A 24,259-nucleotide genomic window follows, 5' to 3' on the forward strand; every position below is an offset into this window, starting at 1 on the left:
TAAATCGATGATTCAATTTAAGAAACAAAAAGAAATCAACGTTCAATGGTTCCTCCATAGAGTGGCAAGCAGGGAGGCTGAGTCGTGCCCTGCAGATAACTCAGATGCTGGCCCCATTGCAGGTGGTCTCAGATACTCGGCAGTTCAGCACGCGATACTTTTCAGAGTATTCCAAGATTATGCTCATCACATTCTCAAGCCACTTGCGCCTGCATCCAGCTGCTGGTCTCCTTGGACTTCACCGTAGACATGGCAGCCAGCTTTCATGGTCACAGAATCTCCCACTCCCAGTATATGTACGCATATGGAATTGGATTCTCAGTAACGATTTCTAAAGTTTATTCTTTCAATAAATAAAATCAACTATTTGTATCATTTAAAAGCCAGATTTATCCACCGAAATGATGGGTAAGACCCAGACCAGCGCCAAAGTCTGTCTTTTGATTGGAGAATGGGCCACTCATCCACTTGTTGGCCGATCCGGTCAGATCTAAGTGCGTGTTGCGATCGGCCGAGGACCAGAGATTGGCGCGAGCCTCGGCGCCCAGCTGACGACCGAGGCCGGGGAAGTTGCTGTGCGTCACACTGGCACCATGACCCCTGACGTGGGAGTAGTCCAAGGCAGCACCATTGCGTTGGAACTCAAAGCCGTTGGCCAGCTTGTTCTGCGAGGCGAAAGCCTTGGCATCGAGATTGTGTACGCCGTCGTTGAAGAGATTGGCATGGATCTCCTGCTGGAAGGCGTCCTTCACGCCGGGAGTGTGTGTCCTGGTCACAGAGGCACCATGGCCATGGCTGTGGGAAACGAGAGAAGCCTCGTTAGATACTTGTCTATGAGATGTGCATGTCTCTAGTGATCCACTTACATGTTGTAGGCCGCAGTTCCGCCAGTGGTGACTGGACCCGATTGGGTGTTGCCGGCCGCAAAGGCCTGAACCACCGCATTGTGATCGGGAGTGCCAAATGCCTTGGTCAAATCCATACGGGCATCGGCGCCGCCAGCCGGGTTGGAGGCCAATGAGCCGCCCAGAACCTGACGACGGAAGCGATAACGAGGTGGCTGTGTCGGCGGTGTGTGGTAGGGCACCGTTTGGGCCACTGCTTCGGCTATGGCTCCCAGGGTAACAAGTGCCACAATTAGAATGCTTCCTTTCTGCATATTGTTTTTGGTTTGTGTTGTGTTGGCTTTGGGACGAACGAACGCTGACTGATACCTGATTGTGCCTCACCTTTCGCTTTTATAGCAAACTGTCTTCCCTACGCGAATACGAACGAGGGGGATCACCTCGTCAACGCGTTCCTTCTCCGATCTTACATCTGATCTGCCTTATCAGCTAGAAAATCCCCGCTCAGCACTCTTTTGGGTGGTTTACTTTTGTTCCCCTCCATTAAGCCACAAAACAAATTGCAACAAGTAAAGCACTCTAATGGAAGGAGGCTTGCTGATAATACTAGTATTCCGCACTAGTCGAGATTGAAGCTAAAGAGAAGTAAAATCCCTTTTGAAAGCATTGTGGTAAAGTTATTAGCGGCTTGTTGGAAGCAATAAAATTCGGCAGATGTCCATTTCAAATTTATGTAAACAGTACTAGTTCATAGCAGCCAGCTATAATAGTTTCGTTCTCATCTATCTTTCATAGCAGCAAGCTTCGATAGTTTCATAGCAGTCAAGTGTACAGTGGTGCCACCTATGAGAGAAATACTATTTCATGCAGCCCTCTGGTGTCTTGTTTAAAGTTGGATTGGCGCCAAAGGCTGCACTACAAGTTCCGCAACATCTTCTTCGCAACATATATGAAATCACCAAATTAGCAAGACTGTTCTGCCGCAACCATTTTCATCAAGAAGTAGGCGCGATATTCAAATGTGTGTTGCCAGTATTTAATTTTCTACCTGTTGAGAATATCGGAGATATTGTATGCTGATTTTGTAGATCTGATTAATGTAGTTCCAACACATGGCTGCGCACCATAAGATTTCTTTCTCGCGTCGTGGGAATTTTAGTGTGTAGTTCTAACCAAACTGAAGAAGAAATTCGTATATTTGTTTTCTTTTATGGTTTTTGTGTACAAAGTCTTAATGAAACGTTTAACTATTTTTTTAAAGATAATACAAAAAAACTACTCGTTTAAAATACTGTCTTATAGTAATTTTATTAATGTAACGTTTTAAATTATTTTTCCTAATAAATCAATAAAGAAAAACATTTAAAATATGGCACAATCCTCATCTTTTAGTATTATTTTGTCGGACAATTTTTTGGAAAAGTGACATATGCCTGGGGAATCATCTTAGAAATTATGGAAGTTAACAGCATTTATAGCGGTACTCTATTAACTGCAAAACGTTTAACTGAAAAAAGTAATAATCAGTATACAAACGTATGTACATTTATTCTTCAGTGATATTCTCAAAGTTAGGGTTCACTCATCTAAGGTAAGTGCTCTCCAAATCGGAATTGAAGTCAACCCATCCCCTCTGCCACACCCATTCGGTGATCAACTATAGGATGTACATACATATGTAAGTGTGTAAATATTTGCTCGTACACTTCCGAGTACACTTCCCCATTCTGTCTTCCTCGCTTCGAGAGGCAGCCACTTCCATCTCCAGCTGATTCCGTATGCGAAGTACTACGTCAACAAATACTTACAACGCAGTACAAAAATTTTGTAAATCAGCATCGTTTTGCTCTCAGTTTCGGTTTCCGCTGCAGTTGCAGTTTCAGCTGATTGAACGTTGACCGCACTCTCACACTCGAATATCTATGCTGGTGCTTTTCACGTGAGGAGTGCCACAAAAGACCGGAAACTTTCAATTCTCTTGCACTCAAATAGGAAATTTGTGTTTAAAGTTTGCTGAAGCAAGAGTGAGACAAACCGGCTGTTGCAGAGTCCGAGACCGAGCCAGAGCTGTCTTCGAACCATCCATTGGGATACAACTTTCGGTTTTTGTCAGTTGCATTTCAAGCCTCGATCGCTGCAGTCACCGGATCGCTTGACCCGAAATCAGACCGTTAACAAGCCGAAACCGTAACAAACGCCTGCCATTCGCTTCCCACCTGTAAGTTGATCCCAAGTTCCATAGTCACGTTTCCGTAATGTGCTCGGTTGTGTTCTCAGTTTCGTTTGTGGTCTACTTTCTAAATGAAAAATGCTAATGGGCACTCGAGCGACGATCGTCTCGAAAGTGGGCACGTCATTAGCTCGTCAACTTCCTGACTGACAGACGACTACATACACAAAGAAAAACAGAGAACGCGGTGCTAATTCTTAAACAGCTCAACTAAATTGAAACGCTTTTCGCACAAGTCAGAGCCGCAAGTCGGGTGCGGTGCCGCATAACCAATGAGATGACATTTTGGAACAGCGATCGATGAGCAGGGGCGGGATTAGTTCCCATCCCATTTTCAGATTGTTTATGGGTAATGATTTGCTTATGATATAATCTGCTATTGACTTGGCAATGCAATTTGCATTTTAAGTATCGAAAGTGTCTAAGCCAAACAGAAATGATTGGCAACATTTTCTACGAGCTTCTGGTTGGCTCTTGAGACTTTATGGCTACTCACGCAACGGGTATTAGCCTGTCTGTGAACATCGCACCTTTGTTGGCCTTAGTTCGGTTCTGTGTACACATGTGCTTTAAGATGGGGTTTCTATTTACAGACTGGGATATCGATCAGTGGCTTTCCAAACTCGTTTGCCATCCATTGTTTTCACTTTTCACTTTTCATTGGAAAAACCTTTACGCGCCCGAAAAATTGGTTACTGCCTGCGATTCACGATATAATCAGATGCTTGGCATGCCAGGCAGGCCAAGAAAATGGCCTCTCAATTAAGCTTGTGAGTCAGAGACAAAGCCATAGGCAAAATCAGAGACAGAGCTAGAGACTGAGACACACACAAGCAGAGACAGAGAGTCAGTCAGTCGGTCTGAGGGGATCTTTCTATATATACAGCACATGCGATGCGGCTCAGGTTTAAGTCGCCGATCAGTCAGTCGTCAGTCGCACTGGAAGTACAAGCTCCGTAGCTCCGTGTAAAAAGTCAACCAACAACTCAAATTGACGACAATTGCTGTGGAAATTGGTAAATTATTCAATTAGCGGGAGACAGAAGATGAATAGAAATGGATGGTGGAAACTGGGATTAACTCGAATCAGAAAGAAAGTGAACTGAACCACAAATGAACAATAGTAACTGTCTCACAAGAATGTCCCATTGGAGTGCCAATCAGTCTGTTGAAGCATCTGTCAGACCGCCCATTCGCCTTGTGTTGTCCGCGGTGTAATTGCCTGAATTTTGAGACTTTGATTTTGCAGTTTGTTTGCATGTTTTTCGTGTGTGGCGCTTTTTTAAGTCAAGGTTGATCTTTCGAGACGAGTGCAACCGGTTTTGGCCTCGACTCGAGCTTGATAACAAGCCAAAGCTCTCGAGGCCTGGCCACAGCCCATAGCCCGACTAGTTGACCAGCAATTAGCGACCTGTCGTTAAATCTATATCACTTCTCTTTACAATTAGCCACAGGTAATAGTACTCATACAATAACAGCAGCAAAATGAAGCTCAACTCTGGTCTGTTTTTGATCTGTGCCGCCCTGCTCGGATGCTCGACAGCCACTGAGGTCAGGCCCTGCCCGAAATGTGAGTCTGCCCCGAGAGTAAACTTTGGAATATATGTAGATACTAAATCTCTTCTCATACTACAGCCAAGTCGAAGGCCCTGACCTCCAGTGAAGTGTCCATCTCCAATTGTCCCAAGAACAGGTGCATACTGAAGCGCAACACGGAGGCCAGCATCATGATGAAGATCCGGCCGGAGCGCGACTTCCAAGAGCTCAACTCGGACATTCAGGGCATCATTTTGGACGTGCCACTGCCCTTCCCCGGCTACTACGGCACCAGTGCCTGCCCGCACATTTACGATGAGGCTGGCGAGAAGCAGGTGGGCTGCCCGCTGAAGGCCGGCCAGACGTACACCTACAAGAACAGCTTCAAGATCCTGCCCCTTTACCCCACCGTCAGCCTGGAGATCCACTGGGGATTGGGCGACAAGGAGGGCGATGCGGCCTGCTTCCAGATACCCGCCAAGATCAAAGCCTAGGCCAAAGAGATTGCGATGTTAGCTTTTATTAAGGTTGAATCTCTTAAAATCGTATCTGCATATCATAGTAGTTAGGGATTAAGTACGGTTAAGTGAATGTGAATGAAAGCAAAGTTCTTGATATCGTTTCCAATATTGCGGCATCCAGCCAGTGACGCAATACTGAGCCTGCCGAAGACCCCTGATCCGTTCGATCAGTTGTGAGCTGTGTCTGATAAATCTACACATACATATACATATGTATGTACTATAATATTAATAGTAATAATAATAATAAAAACCAACAACAAATTCTACGAAAAGGTTTCATTTACATTTTGAATGCTATAAAATGGAACACTCCCCCAATTAACCTGATCTGCTCTCTACCGATGGGATCTTTTAATTATTTGCAATTTATTCTTAATTGAGGCCCAACATGCAATGATGGTGGTGCAATAAATATCTTTTCATTTATCTTTTTTCTATGTTTGCTTAGTCGTTTTTCCGCATAGTTTTGGCAATTAAATTAAGTATACGCCTGGGGTGGTTCAATGTTCACTTCTTGAGTTCATAGAGTTCGCTGAGAGTCTGTTGCTGCTGCTCGGCTTCGGCCTCTCCCTCAGCCTCAGCCTCAGCCTCGACCTGGGCTTGGGCTTGGGCCTGGGCCATGATGAGAGCCTGCTGCAACTTGCGCCAACTCTCGGCGGCAGCATCGTACTGTCCGCCGCCCCTGCCACCGGCCCCCAGTCGTGACTGTTGATGTTGCTGTTGCTGCTGCTGCTGCCGCAGTTGATAGCGATGCTGTTGCCTCATCAGTTGCGCCCACTTCAGATCTTTGGCCTCATGGTTTCGATGGTTCCTATTCCGTTCCTCAGGGTCGTCACTTTGTGCAGACAAGGCAGGAGCTCTCGGGGGCATGTTGTTCAGGCTGCTGATGTTGTTGGTGTTGTTGGTGTCGTCATCGGTGTCTTCACGAATGTTTTGGTTGTTGTTATAGAGCTGCTCTGCCAGAGTTTCCACCGCAAGAGGATTGCCGAGAGCCTGGGGAAACAGAACGAGTAAAGAAACACACTTATCATGAGCTGCATGCCATCTTACCTTGGCTGCAACTGCTGCCTTACCACCGGAACGCTTGCCGTGAGCTGAGAAAAAGCCACAAAGTGTGAACTGAAAAATCGATGGACTACTCCGTGAAACACTTACCTCCCCAACAGGAATGTCCGTATTCCAAGCAGGAACCTGAAAGTATGAAACATATTTTCCTATTTAGAATAAATCATCATCTTCTTTGGATCCACCACATCCAAAGCAGCCGCATTGACGGGCCAAGACTGTGTGTGCGCATAAATTTATGGGTAAATGAGCCGCAGCTCAGTCCCCTGTTGCGCCTAGGCAAAGGTTTTTCTTTAAAACGGAAAAGGAAAAGTTAAAGGTAAGCCAGTGAAAGCCACAGGCCACAGTGGATGCTGCAGTTGTTTATTGTGTGCTTGGCTACTAATGTCGCGACCCATGATAAATGCGACCATTACGGCACGGCACTCATATGCTAGAGTCAGAGCGGGTTGAGTAATGCACTCAGGCGGATGCCTCCCATTTGGTGGAAGGTATTAGGTGTGGGAGTAGTCATGCCTCATCATCATCTTACCTGTGGCGCTGTAGCTCTTATACAACGTGTCCTTGATGCGAAAACTCCTGCTGTTGCATTGTGTGGCCCGAAAAGTGTTGAAGAGCCAAGAACTAATCACACAAATGGACGGCAACGCATCAGAAGGCGTCAGCAATGAAGGCTCAGCTGGGACATGGACGGACACGTGGATACGGATGTGAATACGCTTTTGCGCAACTGTCGCTTCGGTGAAAGTGTGTGAGTGGAAGCAGCATGGAATAGGAGATCTCTGGGTTACACAAAGGCAACAGCAGCAGCAGCAACAAGTTCCATGACGCAGATGGCTAACAATTGGCCTGGATATAAGCGTGGGGGATGTCGTCGGACAGGGGATGGGGTGTGAGGAATGTGAGGGGTGTTTGCATAAGCCAAGATAAATATAAATGTCAGACCAGACGATTCTATCATGACTCCTCCCTCGGCTGTTGCTACCCTGGCCATATATCAAACATGTAATCATTTGTCAATTACTTAAACCGTGGATTAATTGTTGCCGGGCCCTCACAGATACACTAATACAAACAACCAGCGTACAGACACACACACACACACACACTTGTGGACAGGCATAGAGGCCATCAGAGATAGCGGGCTTTCTCTCGATGCCTTTTGGGGCGCCGCATCGAAGGGCTGTCATTAAACGAAGGCTCCGTTTAACAGCCGCCCACTTCTGTAACCCACCATCGAACATCCTTCCTCCCTGTAAGGCTTCCACCATCACCTAATTACCGTGACCCTCACTTTTAATGGCTATATCCTTGATCTTGGTCAACTCGCAAACCGCGTTGGCGTCTCCACTTCGGGGTAATGGCATTTTTTAATAACCTTACCTCAAAACAGTTTGCCTGAATTCACTTTTAATGGTTTTTTCTGGCCAAGTACCTAAGTGAAGTGTAGCTATATATGACGGACATCATCTGATTCTATTTAATTGTTTTGGGGATTCACTAGACTAAGGTACTCGGAGAATGGTTTCTGGCTGGGTTTGCTTATTTATATGTCTATTAGCTGGGAGTACTGGTCAGCCTTGGTCAATCAGATTTGAATACAACATCTGATTGCTTTATGGGTAGTTTTTTGATAGTCAGAAACGTCCGCAAATCTCGAACCCCTTTCGGGCCAGAATCGTAAAAAATTCTGAAAAATGTCAACAAATCCGTGAACGATGTTTGATTTCGCTGGCTCTTAAAATTTTACATAGAACCCCCTTCTCTTCAAGGAATCCCTTGCGAGCGGATATATCTATTACATCAAATCACTGTGATGAGATCATCCAGTGCCTATTAATGTTACGATTGCCATATAGTCGTGTGGGCCTATTATTCCAATACTAGTGAGATATACCTATAATTATTAATCATTCGATTTATGACGAGAGTGAGTTCATAAATTTCATTATTGCAACCAGATACCCTTAAGACCTTCTGATGAGTGACTTTCGATCCCTAACAACTCCAATTGATCGCCTCTATGATGAATTTGATGCGTATTTCAATCTGAACCTAACCCAATCTACAATCTGCACTCATACCATCCACCTTCATCCACTGAAACACCCAACTCTTTGAGCTCTTGTCTATTGCCAATCTCTGACCACACGCACTGCCACCACCAGCAGAAGGGAATGGATGTGGACTGCCTGCCATCCACAACTGCAATGCCTGCAGGCGGCACAGCTTGGCGGGTTCACACGTTCGCTTTGGGTTTTTTCCCGCTGAATTTCCCGCTGTCTCTTAGTCCATCGTTCTCCGTTTCCACCGTGGCTGTGCCGCTTACCATTGTCGGTTGTCGGTTGCCGGTTGTTATTTGGCACGCCGTGTGGATTAATTTACGACAGCAATTGAAAGCGTCGACGCATTTGGAGGGCAAAAGTGGTAAACCCAGCCCCCTCCGACCGTGATCTCTGCTCCGTGCTTCTCCATGTTCTGTCCTGCCTTCGCGGTGACTAAGGAATTTGTATAGAAAACCCAAAAGGGAAGCCGCTGAATCAACGGGCAAACAAAGGCGTATCAACAGGAAAATGTGCATAAAACTGAAGCTGATAAGACGGATTAGAGGCAATGGGAGGACATGGGGGAGTGCAGGATTATGGGATGGCAAACCAGAATATCGGAGTATAGGTAATACGTATTAATCAGTTGGTAGTTTGGTATTTTTATGGCCCAGATAAGCCAGGAAATTCCAAGAAACACTTATGATCATGACGCAGCAGCAACTGACTAAAACGGATATAAGAATTTCACCATTTTCAAGGGCCCAAAAGTATGCTTCAAAAATAACACTTTATTTTAAACGAATTTCCAACCATTTTAAACGAAATTTAAACCAAATCTTTTATGATTTGTGTGTGTTAAGAATATATTGATATTTATTCTGGAATTTTCTGAAATTATTTTACCTGACACCAGGGCAAAGAGTGCCACAAATACGAACAAAGTCCAACTGCACTTCATGTACCACATTTTCAAGCAATTTAATTACTACAATCTGCACTTAAAATTGTTTAAATTTTTTTAAATTTTGTAATGTCTTTTCCAATTTGGTATGTTTTCAAAAACTTTGAGAATTTTGGTTAAACTTTTGTTAAACTTTCTGCAATTTTCACCTCCGAACTTGTTGATGCCAACACTTTTCGAATTGCCAACAAAATGCGGTCGACCAACGGCTTTTATAGCTACTCGTAGAGGAAGCATGCAACCAGCATGGTTCCATTAGAGCGCCAAAAGATAAGGCAACCAATGGAGCCAGCCCGAAACAGACCCGAGTCGGACACTCGGGCACGAAGAAAACGCCGCCAATGAGCATAGAGAGAGGCGCCCACGCAACAGGCTGCTTGCCCCATGGACAGTAGAGTGGCGTTGAGTGGGGTGGACTGTCGCTCTTGGTGTTGGTGTTGTTGGTGAGCCAGGTGCGTAGTCGGAGGGGAGTCTCGTCTCCACACCTCTCATGGGAGGGAAAAGTTGCTACAGTTCGGCCCCCACGCACAAAGAGTTTATTTTGTGGCTGACGTCAAGGATTGACTTTTAACAACAGTGGCAACTCTGCCTGTAGGCAAATCTGTAGGGCTGTCGTTTCCAAAGGTGTAAACTCTGGTAAAAGGATACATATCCAAGTAGACTGCTTCACAAATGTCAAAAATATTTCAAAATAATGAATTTATTTTCCAGCCTCGTTTCTCCCATTTCCATCTTGGGTCTTCGCTCAAGAGATCTTCCACTATTTGGCTTCTACCAGACTCCACAGTGTCAGTGGGTTACCAAGTGCAAGAACAATTTTAAACAATTTTCTCTTTAAGTAGTTTATTTCAAAGCTTTGTGCAACATAAAATCATATGTGGCGCCCCATAGCGGTATGACCTGGCCGCGTATGCTCTATCACATTCATCTCAACAAGTGTGGGGGGTGTGTTTGGGTCAAGTGTGTGTGTGCAAGTGGAAGATACCAAATAAACATTTAACACATGATAATCATTTAAATTCGAACGCAAGTAGCGCATTAGCAAATTGGAAATTAGTTTCTTTGCTGCGCCGGTCTGAGGTGTGAGCAGTGTACGTGTGTAGGGTGGGTATGTGTTGGTGTGGGGGGATCCCTGCATCTTATTCCAGCTTCGCCAGGATGTCGCTCTCGCGGAAGAGCACGTACTCGCGCTTGTCGTCCATGTCCACCTTGGTGCCCCCGTACTTGGGCAACAGGACACGATCACCCTCCTTGACGGCGACGGACAGGTGGCCAGCTCCGGCCGGGTTGCGAGCGCCGGGTCCAACGGCCACCACCAAGCCCTGCATCTCCTTCGGCACCGACTCCTCCGGCAGCAGTATGCCACCGGCAGTGGTAGTCTTCATCTCGAAGCGCTGGATCAGAATGCGGTCCAGCATGGGAATGACCTTCTTAATAGCGTTGGCCATCTGAAAATATTTCCGAAAAAAAATTTAAGTAATTTTGTTCACAAGACTCGAAACTAATTTGAAATTCTCACTTTTGCTGTCAGGAAAATATTTTTTTTAATTTTTTTATTTTTTAAATTTTTTTTTCTTGTTTTCTTGTTACGATGTGCTTCGTATCACTCTCGACTGGGAACTGATTTTTCCTAGTCCTACAAATGTATTTGTTCAGGAAAATGCTATGGAAAAACAAAAAGAGGTTACTGCGATTGATAAAAATTAGTAGAGTTAAAAGCTGTCACTGTTTCGGTTTCTGGTCTAGAAATTCCCATCGTTGCATTCCTTGTCAAATGCTCCTCTGGTTGACTCATCTACGACGAATATAATGAATATAAATCTTCTTATTTGACCACAACTGTTCTTTCTGCAGGTGGTATAATTGAACAATAAATAATGTACCCACTGTGGCAGTAGTTACCGCAATAAACAGCTGAAAGCCTTAATAGTTGCGGCTAACACGGTCCAGCCCAAACACAAAGCCAACCACATCGCTGCCTGGTCGTTGCTGGTGCACGTCCGATGTCCGTTATGTTTTTCGCTTTGATTAATTCCCACGCTGGCGTCAGCGCCACCTGTTGGTAGTTGGGCTTACTAAGCTTAGCGGGTGCGGGGGTGTTTTGGCTTCTCTTTCCGGAAGTTTTTTGCCTCTCTATTGTGCTGCTTTCTCTCTCTCTCCGCGTGTGTCAGTGCGTGAGTCTTCCTTCCTGCCTTGTGTGTGTGTTGTACGTGCTTAAGTGTGTATGTGTGAAGTTGCGTTGGTGTTTGTTGGGTGGGTGGATGGATGGGTGGGTGTGTTTGTCTAAACTTGTAGCGCGTTAAATGATGTTAGAAATTTTGTTGTGCTTAACTTTTCCCAGGGCTTTTTCTTATACCCCTACATAATACACCGCTTATTTATTATTTCAATAAAGTAAATAATGGTTCTTGAACCTCGTAAAGTGTATATATTCTTGATCAAAGTATACATCCCAGTATACGTCTATATATTCTGCATCAAAATCAATATACGAATGGATTGAGCTATGTTAGTTTATATCCTATCATTTCCTTCCCTTTCAGCCATGAAAATTCAATCAGCACCCTATTTTTCGTGCTACCGTTGTTCTATATATTGGGGGTTGCGAGAATCATCTAAACATTCGGTCGTAATGAGAGTCTTTGTGAAAAAAACCATTGTGTTTCTTAAGATAATTCCGCCAAAGTTGCAGTGTATATGATTGGTAATAGATTCATGTCAATAAGATCAAAATATTTGTAGTATGAGCTGCTAAAGAAAAATCGCTCATAGAACTAGATTTTTGCACTTATGCAGTACTTTCACTATATAATTATACCCCTTTGACTGTGTCTTTAATGTACACAGATCAAAATCGAACATCAGATATAGAGCAGCAAGGGTATCTAAAGCATCGGTACTCGAACCAAACCATTCGTTCCGGTTTTTTCCTTTGCTGCTTTGCTCCCTCGATTCGCTCGTAAATCACAAAACTTCATAATTTCTACGTCACTTTTGCAGGCATGTGTTTTGTGTGTCTGTGATATATATTTGTTCGGCTTTACGTGACGTTGGTGGAACAATTTGATGTGGTTTATATCCATCTGACTGTTTCACTCTCGCTTTTTTGTTGCCTTGTTTGTTGTGTGTTCCTTTATGGCCCGCTGCGCTTTGGGCTTTGACGCATTTGCCACCTAGCATTTGCTAGCTCCTGCCAACGGACAGGTCCTCTATGCAATTGAAGTGAACCTCCACTCTGTCTGGGGGTACAAATCATACAGGGCACTGGCATCCATTTGGCTGATTGCATTTTCATGACAATTTGCAGGATTACTAATGCGCCTCGGAGTCCGCGCATTTGCATGACCTTGAACCATCCGCCTGGCACCTCATTAGAATTTCATTTGTAGTCGGGCAGACGACAGGCCACAATCGATACAAAACCCAAATATATTTATGGGCAAATTACATTTGGAGCACGGCGAATCCTTAGTAGTTGCTGAAGGGAGATAGAGAGACACCGGGATGCGGAAAAAAGGCGAATGGTTATGGGAATATGCTAAGTTTTATTTGTGGAATAATTCGGGTATATCGTTTATTATAATTCCTCAAGGGTTCCTTCCCATTGATTCAACAGCGTCGTTGGCTGTTCAATAAAGTCGATGAATTATAATCAATCTTTAAATGTATTTCGATGATAATTTCTGGCTTTTAGGTTGTTGAACTAAAGCGCTACAGAAATTAAGGCAAGCAGAATGCGGTAAACTTTATTTGATGAATATTTCTGGAAAAAACCCTAAGATTGTATTAAATACATCGACTTGAAAGGAATATGATTTCCAGAAGTAATTTCACTGTATAGTCGTACCATTTTGACTCTCTTAAAATAATGAATCAATCAAAGCAATGTCTTTAAATATTATATTTCTATGATTTCCAACTGAAATTGCTTTTAAAGGGGGTCAGTATTTGAATAGAATTAATGACTTTTCTTAGAATCTTAGCTTCTAAAATATATATCGAATATTTGTGCCACATTTTTGTTCTTCTGTTTGGTTTAAGCATATTTTCTTAGACATAGAATTCGCAAAAGCTATATGTACTTGCTTTCTTCTTTCTATTCTTGAGTCTGCAAAGCTTTTGTTTCCAGCGTAAATCCCCTCTAGGCGTGCCGCCATTAAGTTAATTGCAGAGAGCGAAGCACATTGAATACTATTCTTACACTAAATAGCCGTAAATCTTAATGCTTCAAAGACTAGCTGAGGCGAACTCGTGCCGACACTGATTCTGATTCTGTATGAATGAAAATCTTTATAGTAGATAAATATATAGTAGACAGAGCGAGAGAGCGAGTAATTAAGGTCTAATTGCAAGGCAAATGAATGCAAATGCAGGTTGTACTAAACGCTTTGGTAGCAGCAGCAACAGCAACAGCAACAGCAGCAGTAGCGGCCGTAGCAGTGGACTCGGTAAAGACAAAAACAAGTGACTAACTAAGAATCTGGCTTAAACAATATATAAATAAATTAGCATTCGGAAGCAAGCGGCTCGATGAGAGGCTGGAGATTGAGTTGCCTCTCGTCCGCCTCTAGTTGATCTGGGCATTGATCATGGCGTACTGGGAAGCGAGCTGCGGCTTGGCCAGGGCCAGACGATCATGGTGCGGGGTCTGAGAGAGAGTATTCGAGAGGTAATTGATAGATTGATAGTCAGGGTGGGTACCTATAGCCATACAACCCACCTGCGTTAGTGTCTGTTTCGACTGTTGCGCCTCCGCCGACTCAATGGAAACGCGTTGCGTCTGGCTGGAGGAGTTCAGGGCTCTCCTCAACCGCTGCGACTCGACGTGGTTGCGGGAGTTCAACGAACCCTTGGACAACTTTTTGCCAAAGAGCACGGCCTGAAAAACGGATATCTATGGGACTATACAGTGCGATACAACAATGATCCCTACCTTGAAGGCCTCGCGGAACTTGTTGCTCATGATGTTGTAGAGCAGCGGATTGATGCAGGTGGAGAGATAGTAGAGCACCCCGGAGACGTAAGTCATCACCGTGTAGAGAAGCTCGTGCTGTTCGTGCAGCTTGGCGCCCCGGGCGGGGGCATAGATGGCAATCAGTCGCTGGGCATGGAAGGGGGCCCAGCAAAGGAAGAAGCAGACCACCACAGCAACTGCCAGGAGACAGATAAAGATAAAGAGTGAATGAATGTTGAAGTACTTTGTACTTTTTTTGGCAATCGCCATAATCATAAATGAGAAACGAGAAACGACAAATGACAAATGACAAACGCAATAAATTGCCCAGAGAGCGACTGATTAACAGGCTTAGAACGATTAGGGGCATATGGCCCGATGTCTGATGTCTGGTCTACCCCAGGGCTGCATAATTACCGAGCATCCTCAGCACACGCCGTGTGCCATAGTGATTGAGTCGACCCCGCACGGAGCTCAGTTGGGCGCCCGATCCCCCACCGTTGATGTTCACCGCGGAGTTGGAGCCGGCGTAGCGGTACAGGATAGTGTCCGACTGCACATTCTTCAGGGGCGGCCTCCGGGACGGCGCCAGAGCTGGGGCCGGGCCATCGCTCAGGTTGGAGCGGTAGAGCTGCAGGCCTATCAACAGGTACAGCACAAAGATGATGGACATGGGCGCAAAAAAGAAGATGAAGGTGGAGAGCTGAAACGAGTGCTCGACGATAACGCGCACCACCACGCACTTGTCCACGCCGGCGTAGCTGTTGATCCCGAATTGCGCCGCCTGCGGGATGGCGGTGAGCACGGCCAGGGCCCAGACGAGACCGATGATGCGTATGGCCCGACTGAGCTTGCTCATCGCCTGCCCTAGGAACGGGTGGCAGATGGCTATGTAGCGCTCCACGGTGAAGGCGGTGATGGTCAGGACGGTGGCATTGGCCGAGGTCTCGGCCAGCAGACCGCGTCCCAGGCAGAAGTACTCGCCAAAGACGTACGGATACTTGGACCAGATGAACCACACCTCCTGGGGCACGCCCGAGAGCAGCAGCAGGAAATCGGAGATGGCCAGCGAGAAGAGGTAATAGTTGGTGGCCGTGTGCATCGAGCGGTTCTTCTTGATTACGATGCAGGTGCTAATGTTGCCCACCACGCCGCTGAGGAATATCAGCGAGTAGACGACTGTCACCGGCACCACAATGGCCAATGGATCGCGTGCCGGTCCGAGCAGTTGGCTCACATTCCCAGCCGTCCACAGAGGGATGTTGTCGTCGGTGGCGCCGGCCAGGATCTCCGATTCGGAGTCGGAGTCTGGCATATTCGTGTCCTCTGGAACTGGAACTTTTCCCCTTACGAAAGCGGCTTTTGTTTTCACAAAATTTCCACTAGCTGCGATAAATTCCGATGCCGTTTATCTGCCCGCGGTTGTGTCCCCCCCAACTATGCTAATTATAATAATTCGATGACGCGAACGGAGACTCATCCAGCGACTAGTCTGCCTGGTAGCGTCTTGACTCTCTCGACTGTCACTGGCACAGGCACTGGCACTGCCACTGGCACGCAAACGCACCAAATTACCAAGCGGCGAGGTCGATCCCCGATCCTCGATTCCCGATCCCCGTACCGTTCCCGGCTACGATAACCGTACTCCGTAGTCCGTTCCCGTCACTGCACTCGTACCCGGACGTTGACTTGGCTCTGATTTTGGAGGCACGTCGCCTATAATCGGCGACAACTCTCGACTTGTAAACACACAGAGCGGCACAGAGCGAATCAAGTTTTGAGTCCGTGTCCCGTCTCCATTCAGCAGCAACCGTACTCCAGCGCGCTCCGAACTTATCTGATAAGCAGTGGCGACATTTCATTCAGATTTGTATCTAAAAGCTAGCGACGAAGCGTCGCAGTTTTCCCCCACATGAGAGAGTAACGTGCGCGACATTAGTGCTGGAATGAATAGCAAGGAAATGTGCGATGGAGGTACATACAGATATGAAAAGGGAGATGAATGCCTTGAGAAATTGTGGTTCTTTGAAAAAAATGTGATATTCTTCCCACATATAAAATTTACAGTTTATAGTAAATTTAAAACATACAAAAATAAAGTAGATTACGAGAGGACCCTCAAACATTTGGATGCGTCTTTTAAGAATGATTTATGGTAAGTTCTTTTAACTAAAAAATAATAGTTCCTTGGTCGAAAAAGGAGTCATTTATGTAGGAAGTCCCATCGACTTATAGCAGCCACTCGGGATATTGATAGGAAAATCCGTAGGTAGACTTGTTGAACGCCAAAAAGTTTTACTATTAAATTTCTTAAGAAAGGCAACAAAATAAAATGTGGTTCATATTTCCTATCAAAATAGCAAACCTTATATGCTGAATCTTCACATCTTCTTACGTGGCAATCTACCATAATATATTCAGTTATTCCACGCACCTTACAGTCACATTTATGGATCCGTCTCGCCCCGTGGTCGCACCCATCTTGTGTGTATTTTGGCAACCATATTTCATAGTGGCTATGAAGCAGGCAACTTTGGGGCATTAGCTACATTTGGGCAACAAAAAGAGCAGCCACACGCTGGCAGAGGCGCTGGGAAAACTGGGAAAAGTTGGCCCGAATGCGTTTTGTCATAGGTCTGTCGCACCACGCCGCTGACGAGTGACATTCTCTATGGCCACATAATATTTTCATTCATTTGTTTCGTTTCGTTTAGCACGATGCTAAGTGAAGACTGCCACCCCGTGTCTAGACCCCCGTCCCACCCGATAATCAGGCAGACCCCATGCCCCCCCATCAAGCCTGGTCACACGACCCATCGATGGGTGTCAAAGTGCGTGCGGCGCGGTGCGGTGCCTGCGGTGTTTGGCACGAGTCAAACGAGCGGATGGAAGTCGCTCGTTAGCTTTTCACTTGCAGCCGATGGAAGAGCTTTTCAAGCTTTAGCCAACTGCATGCGAAGGGTGGGAAAATCCCATCAATCAACGACATCGAATGATGAATGAAAACTCAAGGGTGCAACCCACGTCCGAGTATTCTACAAAAACAAACACAGAAGAAGTGTGTCTAACATTCAATAGTTATGCATGTTTATTGAAATTCTTTAAAAGTAACTGTATGTATACGTATATTACCAGTAGGATATTTATTAAAATATTTCCCCTTTCAGGGCTAATATTATCCGATTATTATTAACTTGTAAAAAAACGCATAAGTTCATTTCGAATAAACACTCCAAAAATGTACGTAAAGTAAAGTTCTTCAAAAGAATTTCTTCCAAAAATTAAATTATACCTTATCTGCTTATCCCAGGAATACAACTTCCTTTTCACCCCAATATCAAACGATTTGACTTAAAATTGTTCGCAAAAAATTTCACTTCAAATCAAGGGATGATATATCTATATACGTATGTATGTATGCGGTTATTTTGTGCTTGACTAAATATATTTGAATTCTTATTCTACCAGCCTCTTTCGTATATCAAGCTCGAAACCCTCAAATGAATTGGAATCCAACGATGATAGCGATTCCTCAAGTGATTGGACCTTCTTTCCACTTCCTACATTGACTATAGTTCGTAGTATAGACACAAAAGCACGCGTATATATAGTAGTATTTGTGCTACAACTCGAATAAACATGTAGATCCACCAGTATAATGGGTTATACAATACGAGTACATATAATGGGAGTAGATAAAATCTTGTTACTGATTACATTTGAGTCTTCTTAATCTTGTTCAAACAGTGTATAGCTGTTTTTAGTATTGCACAATCCGAAAGTGTTTGGTCAGTAAAGGGAAATCGGACCAGGTCGATCCATGTTTGTGTTTATTGAACAGTGCAATGTTGGGATAGATGGGTTCATGTTGGAGGTACGCGTTGTGTGTACGTTGCTACGATATTTGGCTTGTGTTGTGGCTGATCTGAAGGTAGCGATCAATGGGGATTAAAACGTTAAGATTTCACCTTCAATGGTTTCTACACGATTGTGCAGTGATAGCGGATTATTATCTTTATAGATTATAGACGTATATACGATGGACGCTTTGCTTCATCATATTTCACTGGGCCTTCTGTTCTGTCCTTAAACTACGACTTCAATGACCTCAACCTCAACATCCTCGTCCTCGTCGCTGCCGTAATAGCCCTGTCTCCCCCAGTTGTAGGGGAGAACCCTGACGTCCTGTCAGTGAATGTACCTCTCCTGCTATAGGAGCACCTGCTTCATTTGTGGGCGCTGCTTCTCGATGAGCCGCTGGGCCTGCTCCTGGTCCATACCGTCGATGGAGCAGGCAATTAGCTCCACCATGTTGTGCCCATGCCTGAGTATATGGTGAATGGACTGCAGTGTGAGTCTCATGCAGTTGCTTATGTTGATGCTCCGCAAGCGCTTAAGATTGCGCATAATGTGCCTCACGGTGTCATCTTCTACTTTCATGCAGCTGGCAATACACAGCGTCTCGATGGCCGGAGCGTTGTGTGTCAGCGCCTCGAAGCCCTCGGGGTAGAACAGCGAGCAATAGCCCAGCGAGAGGATGCGCAGCTCTGGCAGAACTAGCGCCTCCTTCAGGACGCGATCCGTCAAGTTCTTGCAGCCGCGTATGTTCAGCTCACGTAGTCCCCGGAGCCGGCTGATGGGGTATGGAAAGTCTGGACAGCCCAAAAAGCCTTTGTCCGTGATCTTGATGCAGTATTCGATGTTGAGTTGACGCAGACCCGTCTGGTACTTGCAGATGAGGGACATGGTGCGGTCGGTCACCGCCTGCCGACAGTTGTCCAGGCTGAGGCGGCGCAGGTTATAGAGTCGCACGAGTAGCTCGCACAGGGACTCCTCGTCGATAAAGCAGACCTCCTCGAGATGCAGCTCCTGGATTACATAGTTGGGCTTGGAGGCAATCCCCTTGAGGAGGGCCACGCCGGTGAGCTCTCGGCAGTAAGCCATGGTCAAGCACTTCAGCTGACCGCTCAGCTGGCGCAGGGCATTGATGCAGGCAGAGTTGAGCTGCACGCAGAACATGAGGTCCAGGGACTTGAGAGTAAACTCCCATTTGGAGGCCACATACAGGAGCAGTTCGTTGGTCAGCGAGAGCATGCCGGTGAGGTCCAGTTGCCGCAACGGAGCCTCTTGCGGCATCGCCCTAAGAATGGAGTCCAGAAGGAGGAGGTGACAGTTGCCTGACAGCTTCAGGACGCCGAGGTTGCTCATGGCCTCGAATGCTAGACACCACGGCAGCGTCTCGACGCTGGGGGAGCAGCTGAAGAATATGTCTATGTACTCCAGCGTCTTAGCATGGTCCCGGAGCACAGCTACCAGGACGTCCTCGTTGTCGTGGGTGAACTCGAACTGCAGGTGCCGCAAGCGCACCTTATTTGTAGGCTTTCTCAGCTGGAGCAGCATGCTCAGCTTCAGCGCCGAGTCCAGACTGACGCCGTCACACTCGAAGGCCTCCAGGTTGATGAACTGCTTCAGGTTGATCCCAAGATTATCGTCAAGCACGGTGGTCGCGGCAATTGTCAACACCTTCAGGTTGGGCATCTTTCCGTTTATGTTGCGAAAGACAGGCGCATGGCTCACCTGTAGATGCCTAACCTCCGGCCCCACCAGCTTCAAGAAGCCGTCCAGCTGCGGGGACTGCTTTAGGTTCCGCAGCTCGATCCGCTCGAAGCTCAGTTTCGAAGGTGCGTTCTCCACATGCTCCCTGATTGCTGCCAGATTGTGCCTTGTCACAATCACCTTGCCCTGTAGCATGAATTTGCGACGGTTGACCAGGTCGCGACAGTGCCAGGACACCATCCGCAGCTGCTTGAGATCGTTGTAGGTCAGATAGGACATGACCTCCAGCCACATCTCGTTGGGCAGCATATCGATGGGAACTTTTTTCTTCCTCACTGCCCTGCGATCCTTAATCTCCGGCGAGAGTGGCGGCGAATCCGTCGAACCCTTGTTTAGTGACAGCCCCAGTAGCGGCATCATTCTGAACTCTATTTTCCTATGTGCCTGCAATGGGAAGAAATATATCTGTTAGGTGCATGTTATAGAAAGGGGTGTTTGACCTGGTAACCTAGGGTGACCATACTGCAGTCGAGGGACCACCCTGGTCTGTACTGCTCACCTGCACTGTTGCCAGGGACTTGCACCGTTTCCAGGGCCCAACCGCAGCACTTTGCCACCCACACTTTGCGCAGCCAGGCGTCCAGTTGGTAGGACTCCCACGTCAGTAGCACTTACCTGAGCGTAGGTGTTGCTCAGCCTCTCCAAGAAGCGCCTCTCGCGACGATGACTGGGTTTTCCACACGTAATAAGACTATTACCCATCCAGTGGCTCTGTCGTTTGTTCAGATTTCGTTGAAAACCGGAAATACACTGTTTTTAGCGCCTCTGCAGAACTGCGCCTTCACTTCGCTATCTATCCCCGAACCTGATTTTCGGTGCCTCCGCACAGAAGTGTTAATTGGAAAATAGTCAAATGGAACTTTTTCCGTTGATTGACAGGGTTTTGCTGTTGTTTTGAATCACTTTTCGTTTGATTTTGCCTTCGAGTTTTTCGACGGCAACCTGCTGCCGTTGTGCACCTTGGAAAATCCAAATGTGTTTTCCAGGCAGCGAACGACGGAAAAACGAACCAAACCACTTGCAGCACAGCTGTGTATCTAATAATGAAAATTTGATTGTCGCTACAGAGATACTTCCAGCACGCATGCTCTCTCCCTCTCGCTCGCTCGCACACGCACCCCAAAAGGGCCAGCGCAGTGTATATTGAATGAAAGGTAAGGGCGGTAGGAACAGCAGGGACCTATGCTGCTGTTATTTCCTCCATTTAACCTTCTGAGGTTTTAAGTCCGTATTAATATTAAATAGGTGTTCCAATTTATTTATGAATTGTAAGCAATTCAGTATATTGCAAAGCAAAATATTTTGAGTCATCACCACATCTCAGCTGAAGCACATTTGGCTGGTAAATAGGCCCTTCAAAGAGTGTTAGGCCAAACCTTTTATTAATACACTATGGACATGCGCACTAAAAATCAACTCTCTTGCTCTTTTGCTGCGAGAGACACTCTTTTTACTGCGTTCTATTTTGTTTATGTTTGCTGCTAGTGACCCACATACAAAAAAATGAAGGCGGCCTTGATGTGAGAGAGGGAGAGCGAGAGAGAATTTGAGAAACTACATATGTACATATGTATGTGCATACAAAGCTGCGCGCGCAGAAACCGAAATTTGTGAACACACAGCTTAAAGCATACAGTGCGTACTTCTTATGTACCTTTGAGAGATCGGGAGCACCGAAATCAACAAAGTCTTGTAGTGGATGCGAGTTGTTCACAGCTTAAATCGTACATTGTGTATTAGGAGGCGTCCGCATTACTTACCCCTCGCCCAGTAGTGTGCACGCGGAAAATTATGAAAACCGACAGGAATGTATCAAATCGGTGCTGCAACTGAATATTTTCAATATATTTGTGTGTTTCTTCCAACTGAATATGTATATTCCAATATTTCGAATTCAATTGGACAGAATCCCTGAGTTTAAACCAGATGAAATGAACCACCCAATTGGTTCCGGGCAATAGAAATGGCGGAGCGTCTGATTGTCAGAGTTGATTATCACGCATATCGATTCACAATTCAAAGTATCCGAAGTTACGTTCATCAGATGCTAAGACATATTGTGTTGTGTTGTAATCCTAACACTTTTCGGTATGCCGTCAGTCTTAATGATGTTGGTATCCGTTGTTATGTACACCTCAGTAAAGCATTCGACTTTGTAATCCACTCCCTCCTAGCACAAAAACTTGACCTTTTTGGGGTACCGCCCAACCTCATGATTTTGAATTGCAGCTACCTTTGTTTCAGGTTTTAAGGGGTTCTCTTCACAGACTCCCTCTCTTCACCAGCTAAGGTTACTTCTGGAGAACCACAATCGGTTCTGTAATATCGCATCAAGCGCCTCTCGGTCTGCGTGATGAGAACTGCGTTCCTGCCGGGATCTGTTCTTAACAGGCTTCGCCTTGGTGTGGCATAATCCACATGGGTTACACATCAACGTCCAAATATATTCATCAGTTGTCGTGTCCTGTATAAGGAACTGCTCGTCTATTGTAATTTTGTTTTGATTGAGTGTTGAAAATGGTTACTGCGAAGGGACTTAGATCTTTAAACGGTTGGAATTCGTGCTACCACCTAAAGCGCTGTCCAGGTTATATGGAGTACAGGCATACCTTATAATTATTTCCACACTTGTTAGATAATTTCCACTTATTGCAAGTATTCTCATAGATTGTGGAGGATTGGCAAAGCTGCAAGAGCTGTAATTTAGCAGAGCTACAATTAATGCACTTCGACGACGGAACAGGGAAGTTTGTAAAGTATTGTGAAAGCGGAGGACTCTTGATTTATTCTTTTAATTTCAGCTCAATCAACCCACTGAAAATAACCACTTATTTGGATTCCTAGCTGCAGGACCCCATTAACTGCAGCGATGTGTTGGACTATATATAAGCCGGTTGGAAGTGTGGTCCTAGAGAACATTGCAGTAAGCCACGATGAAGAACACCGAGCCGAGGAAACCGATCAAGATGGAGGACTTTCTGCGGCCGCAAATGTTCCAGCAGTGGACCCGGATGGTGCACTTCGCCTGGAAGCGAGATGGGTCCAATCGTCTGGTAAAATCATCCTCGATTGGCTTCTGGATATCAGCGGTTTTAAATCTGGTGTTCTTTGCGTTCAACGGCTGGGACATTATCGGCCATCTGATGATGGGTGAGCCCACCAATCAGAACCCGCCCGTTTTCTGCATTACCATTTACTTTTCGATCCGGGGACTGATGCTCTTCTTGAAGCGTCGCGAGATCATCAACTTTGTCTACGCATTGGATCGGGAGTGCCCCGTAGACATTGACAAGCAGCATGAAATACGTCTGGAGCGCACTTACAGCTCTTTCTGGATGCGCTATCGGTTCCTGCGGGCATATGCTCATTTGGGATTGCCCATGTTCTGCTGTCTGCCGCTGGCCGTCTATCTGCTGACCAACGACGGCCTCGGGGCGCCTATCACCCAGCACCAGCAGCTGCTCGGCGGTTGGATGCCATTCGATCTGAGGAGGAACCCCAGATTCTACCTTTTGGTGTGGTTATTCGATGTGTCGTGCACTGCCTGTGGGGTCTCCTTTTTCCTGACCTTCGACAATCTGTTCAACGTGATGCAGGGACACCTGATAATGCATCTGAATCACCTCTGCAGGCAACTGGAGGCCATCGATCCCGCAGAAAGCCTGACCAATGAAGTTGAGTTCTTCGACGGTCTTAAGACTCTAGTTCAGCGCCAGCAGCTCCTGAATCGTTTGTGCGGCCAATACAATGACATCTTCAAGGTGGCCTTCTTGGTTAGCAACTTTATGGGGTCCGGATCGCTCTGCTTCTATCTATTCATGATCGCGGAGACGACGGATCTATTCATGATAATTCAGTACATTCTGCCCACTATGGTTCTAGTGGCCTTCACCTTTGAGATCTGTCTGCGCGGCACCCAGCTAGAGGAAGCGGTGAGCCATCTCATTGCATGCCAGCATGATATTCTGTGACCTCTTCCTTCCACAGTCTGCCCGCCTGGAGTCCTCGCTGAGACACCAGACCTGGTACATGGGCAGCAGGAGGTATCGCAAGTTCTTTCTTCTGTGGCTGCAGTACTCCCAGCGCACCCAGAAGCTCGGCGCCTTTGGATTGATCGAAATCAACATGGTGCACTTTACCGATGTGAGTAGATAAAGTCGAATATGGATTATTTTTATATATTTCCTTAATTTTCAGATCATGCAGTTGGCCTTCAGACTCTTCACATTTCTAAGATCGCAATAGGAAATTCATCTTTAATAACGGAATTCCATCAATTCTGTAGTGAAGTAAGTCCCAAGCAACACACACTGTTATCTTACCCTTATAGAGGGACCTGATTTGCAAAGCGAAGAAGAGTGTAATACCGATTCAATATGTTGTAGAAATTCTCAATATATCAGCCTCTCTTTAGGAGACTTTAACTTAGCCATATTCTTTTGTTTTTGGTTATTATTTCTTTGCTAATCCTTTAAGCTAT

The 24,259-nt window shown here is 45.9% G+C and overlaps 7 protein-coding genes across 9 annotated transcripts; 2 read left to right on the forward strand and 5 right to left on the reverse strand.

Annotated features, from left to right (window-relative positions):
* Window positions 1–310: 310 nt before the first annotated feature.
* LOC6588075 (attacin-B) lies at window positions 311–1,193 on the reverse strand. Its single transcript, XM_002013573.2, has 2 exons — window positions 867–1,193; window positions 311–795 (listed from the first exon to the last, which is right to left on the reverse strand). Exons 1-2 carry the CDS (start codon window positions 1,157–1,159, stop codon window positions 390–392), a joined length of 699 nt encoding a protein of 232 aa, XP_002013609.2. The 5' UTR covers window positions 1,160–1,193; the 3' UTR covers window positions 311–389.
* Window positions 1,194–3,006: 1,813 nt separating this feature from the next.
* On the forward strand, window positions 3,007–5,561 carry LOC6588185 (ecdysteroid-regulated 16 kDa protein). Of its 2 annotated transcripts, none has more exons than XM_026987808.1 (3): window positions 3,007–3,063; window positions 4,524–4,645; window positions 4,711–5,561. In XM_026987808.1, exons 2-3 carry the CDS (start codon window positions 4,561–4,563, stop codon window positions 5,103–5,105), a joined length of 480 nt encoding a protein of 159 aa, XP_026843609.1. In that variant the 5' UTR covers window positions 3,007–3,063; window positions 4,524–4,560; the 3' UTR covers window positions 5,106–5,561. The 2 variants fall into 2 exon arrangements, with proteins under 2 accessions (XP_026843609.1, XP_002013610.1); XM_002013574.2 differs by lacking the exon at window positions 3,007–3,063 and adding an exon at window positions 4,008–4,091.
* On the reverse strand, window positions 5,116–9,269 carry LOC6588502 (neuropeptide CCHamide-1). Its single transcript, XM_026987801.1, has 4 exons — window positions 9,152–9,269; window positions 6,291–6,326; window positions 6,186–6,229; window positions 5,116–6,128 (listed from the first exon to the last, which is right to left on the reverse strand). Exons 1-4 carry the CDS (start codon window positions 9,213–9,215, stop codon window positions 5,643–5,645), a joined length of 630 nt encoding a protein of 209 aa, XP_026843602.1. The 5' UTR covers window positions 9,216–9,269; the 3' UTR covers window positions 5,116–5,642.
* Window positions 9,270–10,035: 766 nt separating this feature from the next.
* On the reverse strand, window positions 10,036–10,749 carry LOC6588010 (10 kDa heat shock protein, mitochondrial). Its single transcript, XM_002013576.2, has 2 exons — window positions 10,729–10,749; window positions 10,036–10,657 (listed from the first exon to the last, which is right to left on the reverse strand). Exon 2 carries the CDS (start codon window positions 10,655–10,657, stop codon window positions 10,349–10,351), a length of 309 nt encoding a protein of 102 aa, XP_002013612.1. The 5' UTR covers window positions 10,729–10,749; the 3' UTR covers window positions 10,036–10,348.
* A 2,778-nt stretch (window positions 10,750–13,527) lies between these two features.
* LOC6588368 (pyrokinin-1 receptor) lies at window positions 13,528–15,905 on the reverse strand. The gene is made up of 4 exons (XM_002013577.2): window positions 14,581–15,905; window positions 14,143–14,360; window positions 13,930–14,088; window positions 13,528–13,857 (listed from the first exon to the last, which is right to left on the reverse strand). Exons 1-4 carry the CDS (start codon window positions 15,476–15,478, stop codon window positions 13,777–13,779), a joined length of 1,356 nt encoding a protein of 451 aa, XP_002013613.1. The 5' UTR covers window positions 15,479–15,905; the 3' UTR covers window positions 13,528–13,776.
* Window positions 15,906–17,264: 1,359 nt separating this feature from the next.
* On the reverse strand, window positions 17,265–20,763 carry LOC6588635. Of its 2 annotated transcripts, none has more exons than XM_002013578.2 (2): window positions 20,395–20,763; window positions 17,265–20,163 (listed from the first exon to the last, which is right to left on the reverse strand). In XM_002013578.2, exons 1-2 carry the CDS (start codon window positions 20,479–20,481, stop codon window positions 18,373–18,375), a joined length of 1,878 nt encoding a protein of 625 aa, XP_002013614.1. In that variant the 5' UTR covers window positions 20,482–20,763; the 3' UTR covers window positions 17,265–18,372. The 2 variants fall into 2 exon arrangements, with proteins under 2 accessions (XP_002013614.1, XP_026846512.1); XM_026990711.1 differs by having other exon boundaries at window positions 20,279–20,463.
* Window positions 20,764–22,712: 1,949 nt separating this feature from the next.
* On the forward strand, window positions 22,713–24,044 carry LOC6588666 (odorant receptor 88a). The gene is made up of 3 exons (XM_002013579.2): window positions 22,713–23,711; window positions 23,767–23,922; window positions 23,977–24,044. Exons 1-3 carry the CDS (start codon window positions 22,713–22,715, stop codon window positions 24,022–24,024), a joined length of 1,203 nt encoding a protein of 400 aa, XP_002013615.1. The 3' UTR covers window positions 24,025–24,044.
* The last annotated feature ends 215 nt before the right edge of the window (window positions 24,045–24,259 follow it).

This window comes from Drosophila persimilis, unplaced genomic scaffold, assembly GCF_003286085.1.
Source record: "Drosophila persimilis strain 14011-0111.01,24,50 unplaced genomic scaffold, DperRS2 tig00000000-arrow-pilon, whole genome shotgun sequence".
Taxonomy (NCBI): Eukaryota; Metazoa; Arthropoda; class Insecta; order Diptera; family Drosophilidae; genus Drosophila; species Drosophila persimilis.

Coding starts and splice junctions, on each gene's coding strand:
- LOC6588368 (XM_002013577.2), bottom strand. CDS start 15,478: ATGCCAGACTCCGACTCCGAATCGGAGATCCTGGCCGGCGCCACCGAC. Junction 14,361..14,580: donor GCGTGTGCTGAGGATGCTCG/GTAATTATGCAG, acceptor GTCTCCTGGCAG/TTGCTGTGGTGGTCTGCTTC. Junction 14,089..14,142: donor AGTTCCGCGAGGCCTTCAAG/GTAGGGATCATT, acceptor TCCGTTTTTCAG/GCCGTGCTCTTTGGCAAAAA.
- LOC6588075 (XM_002013573.2), bottom strand. CDS start 1,159: ATGCAGAAAGGAAGCATTCTAATTGTGGCACTTGTTACCCTGGGAGCC. Junction 796..866: donor GGAACTGCGGCCTACAACAT/GTAAGTGGATCA, acceptor CGTTTCCCACAG/CCATGGCCATGGTGCCTCTG.
- LOC6588010 (XM_002013576.2), bottom strand. CDS start 10,657: ATGGCCAACGCTATTAAGAAGGTCATTCCCATGCTGGACCGCATTCTG.
- LOC6588502 (XM_026987801.1), bottom strand. CDS start 9,215: ATGTGGTACATGAAGTGCAGTTGGACTTTGTTCGTATTTGTGGCACTC. Junction 6,327..9,151: donor ACTCTTTGCCCTGGTGTCAG/GTAAAATAATTT, acceptor TCATACTTTCAG/GTTCCTGCTTGGAATACGGA. Junction 6,129..6,185: donor AGGCAGCAGTTGCAGCCAAG/GTAAGATGGCAT, acceptor CTGTTTCCCCAG/GCTCTCGGCAATCCTCTTGC.
- LOC6588635 (XM_002013578.2), bottom strand. CDS start 20,481: ATGGGTAATAGTCTTATTACGTGTGGAAAACCCAGTCATCGTCGCGAG. Junction 20,164..20,394: donor TGAGCAACACCTACGCTCAG/GTAAGTGCTACT, acceptor TTCCCATTGCAG/GCACATAGGAAAATAGAGTT.
- LOC6588666 (XM_002013579.2), top strand. CDS start 22,713: ATGAAGAACACCGAGCCGAGGAAACCGATCAAGATGGAGGACTTTCTG. Junction 23,712..23,766: donor GCACCCAGCTAGAGGAAGCG/GTGAGCCATCTC, acceptor TTCCTTCCACAG/TCTGCCCGCCTGGAGTCCTC. Junction 23,923..23,976: donor ACATGGTGCACTTTACCGAT/GTGAGTAGATAA, acceptor CTTAATTTTCAG/ATCATGCAGTTGGCCTTCAG.
- LOC6588185 (XM_026987808.1), top strand. CDS start 4,561: ATGAAGCTCAACTCTGGTCTGTTTTTGATCTGTGCCGCCCTGCTCGGA. Junction 4,646..4,710: donor GGTCAGGCCCTGCCCGAAAT/GTGAGTCTGCCC, acceptor CTCATACTACAG/CCAAGTCGAAGGCCCTGACC.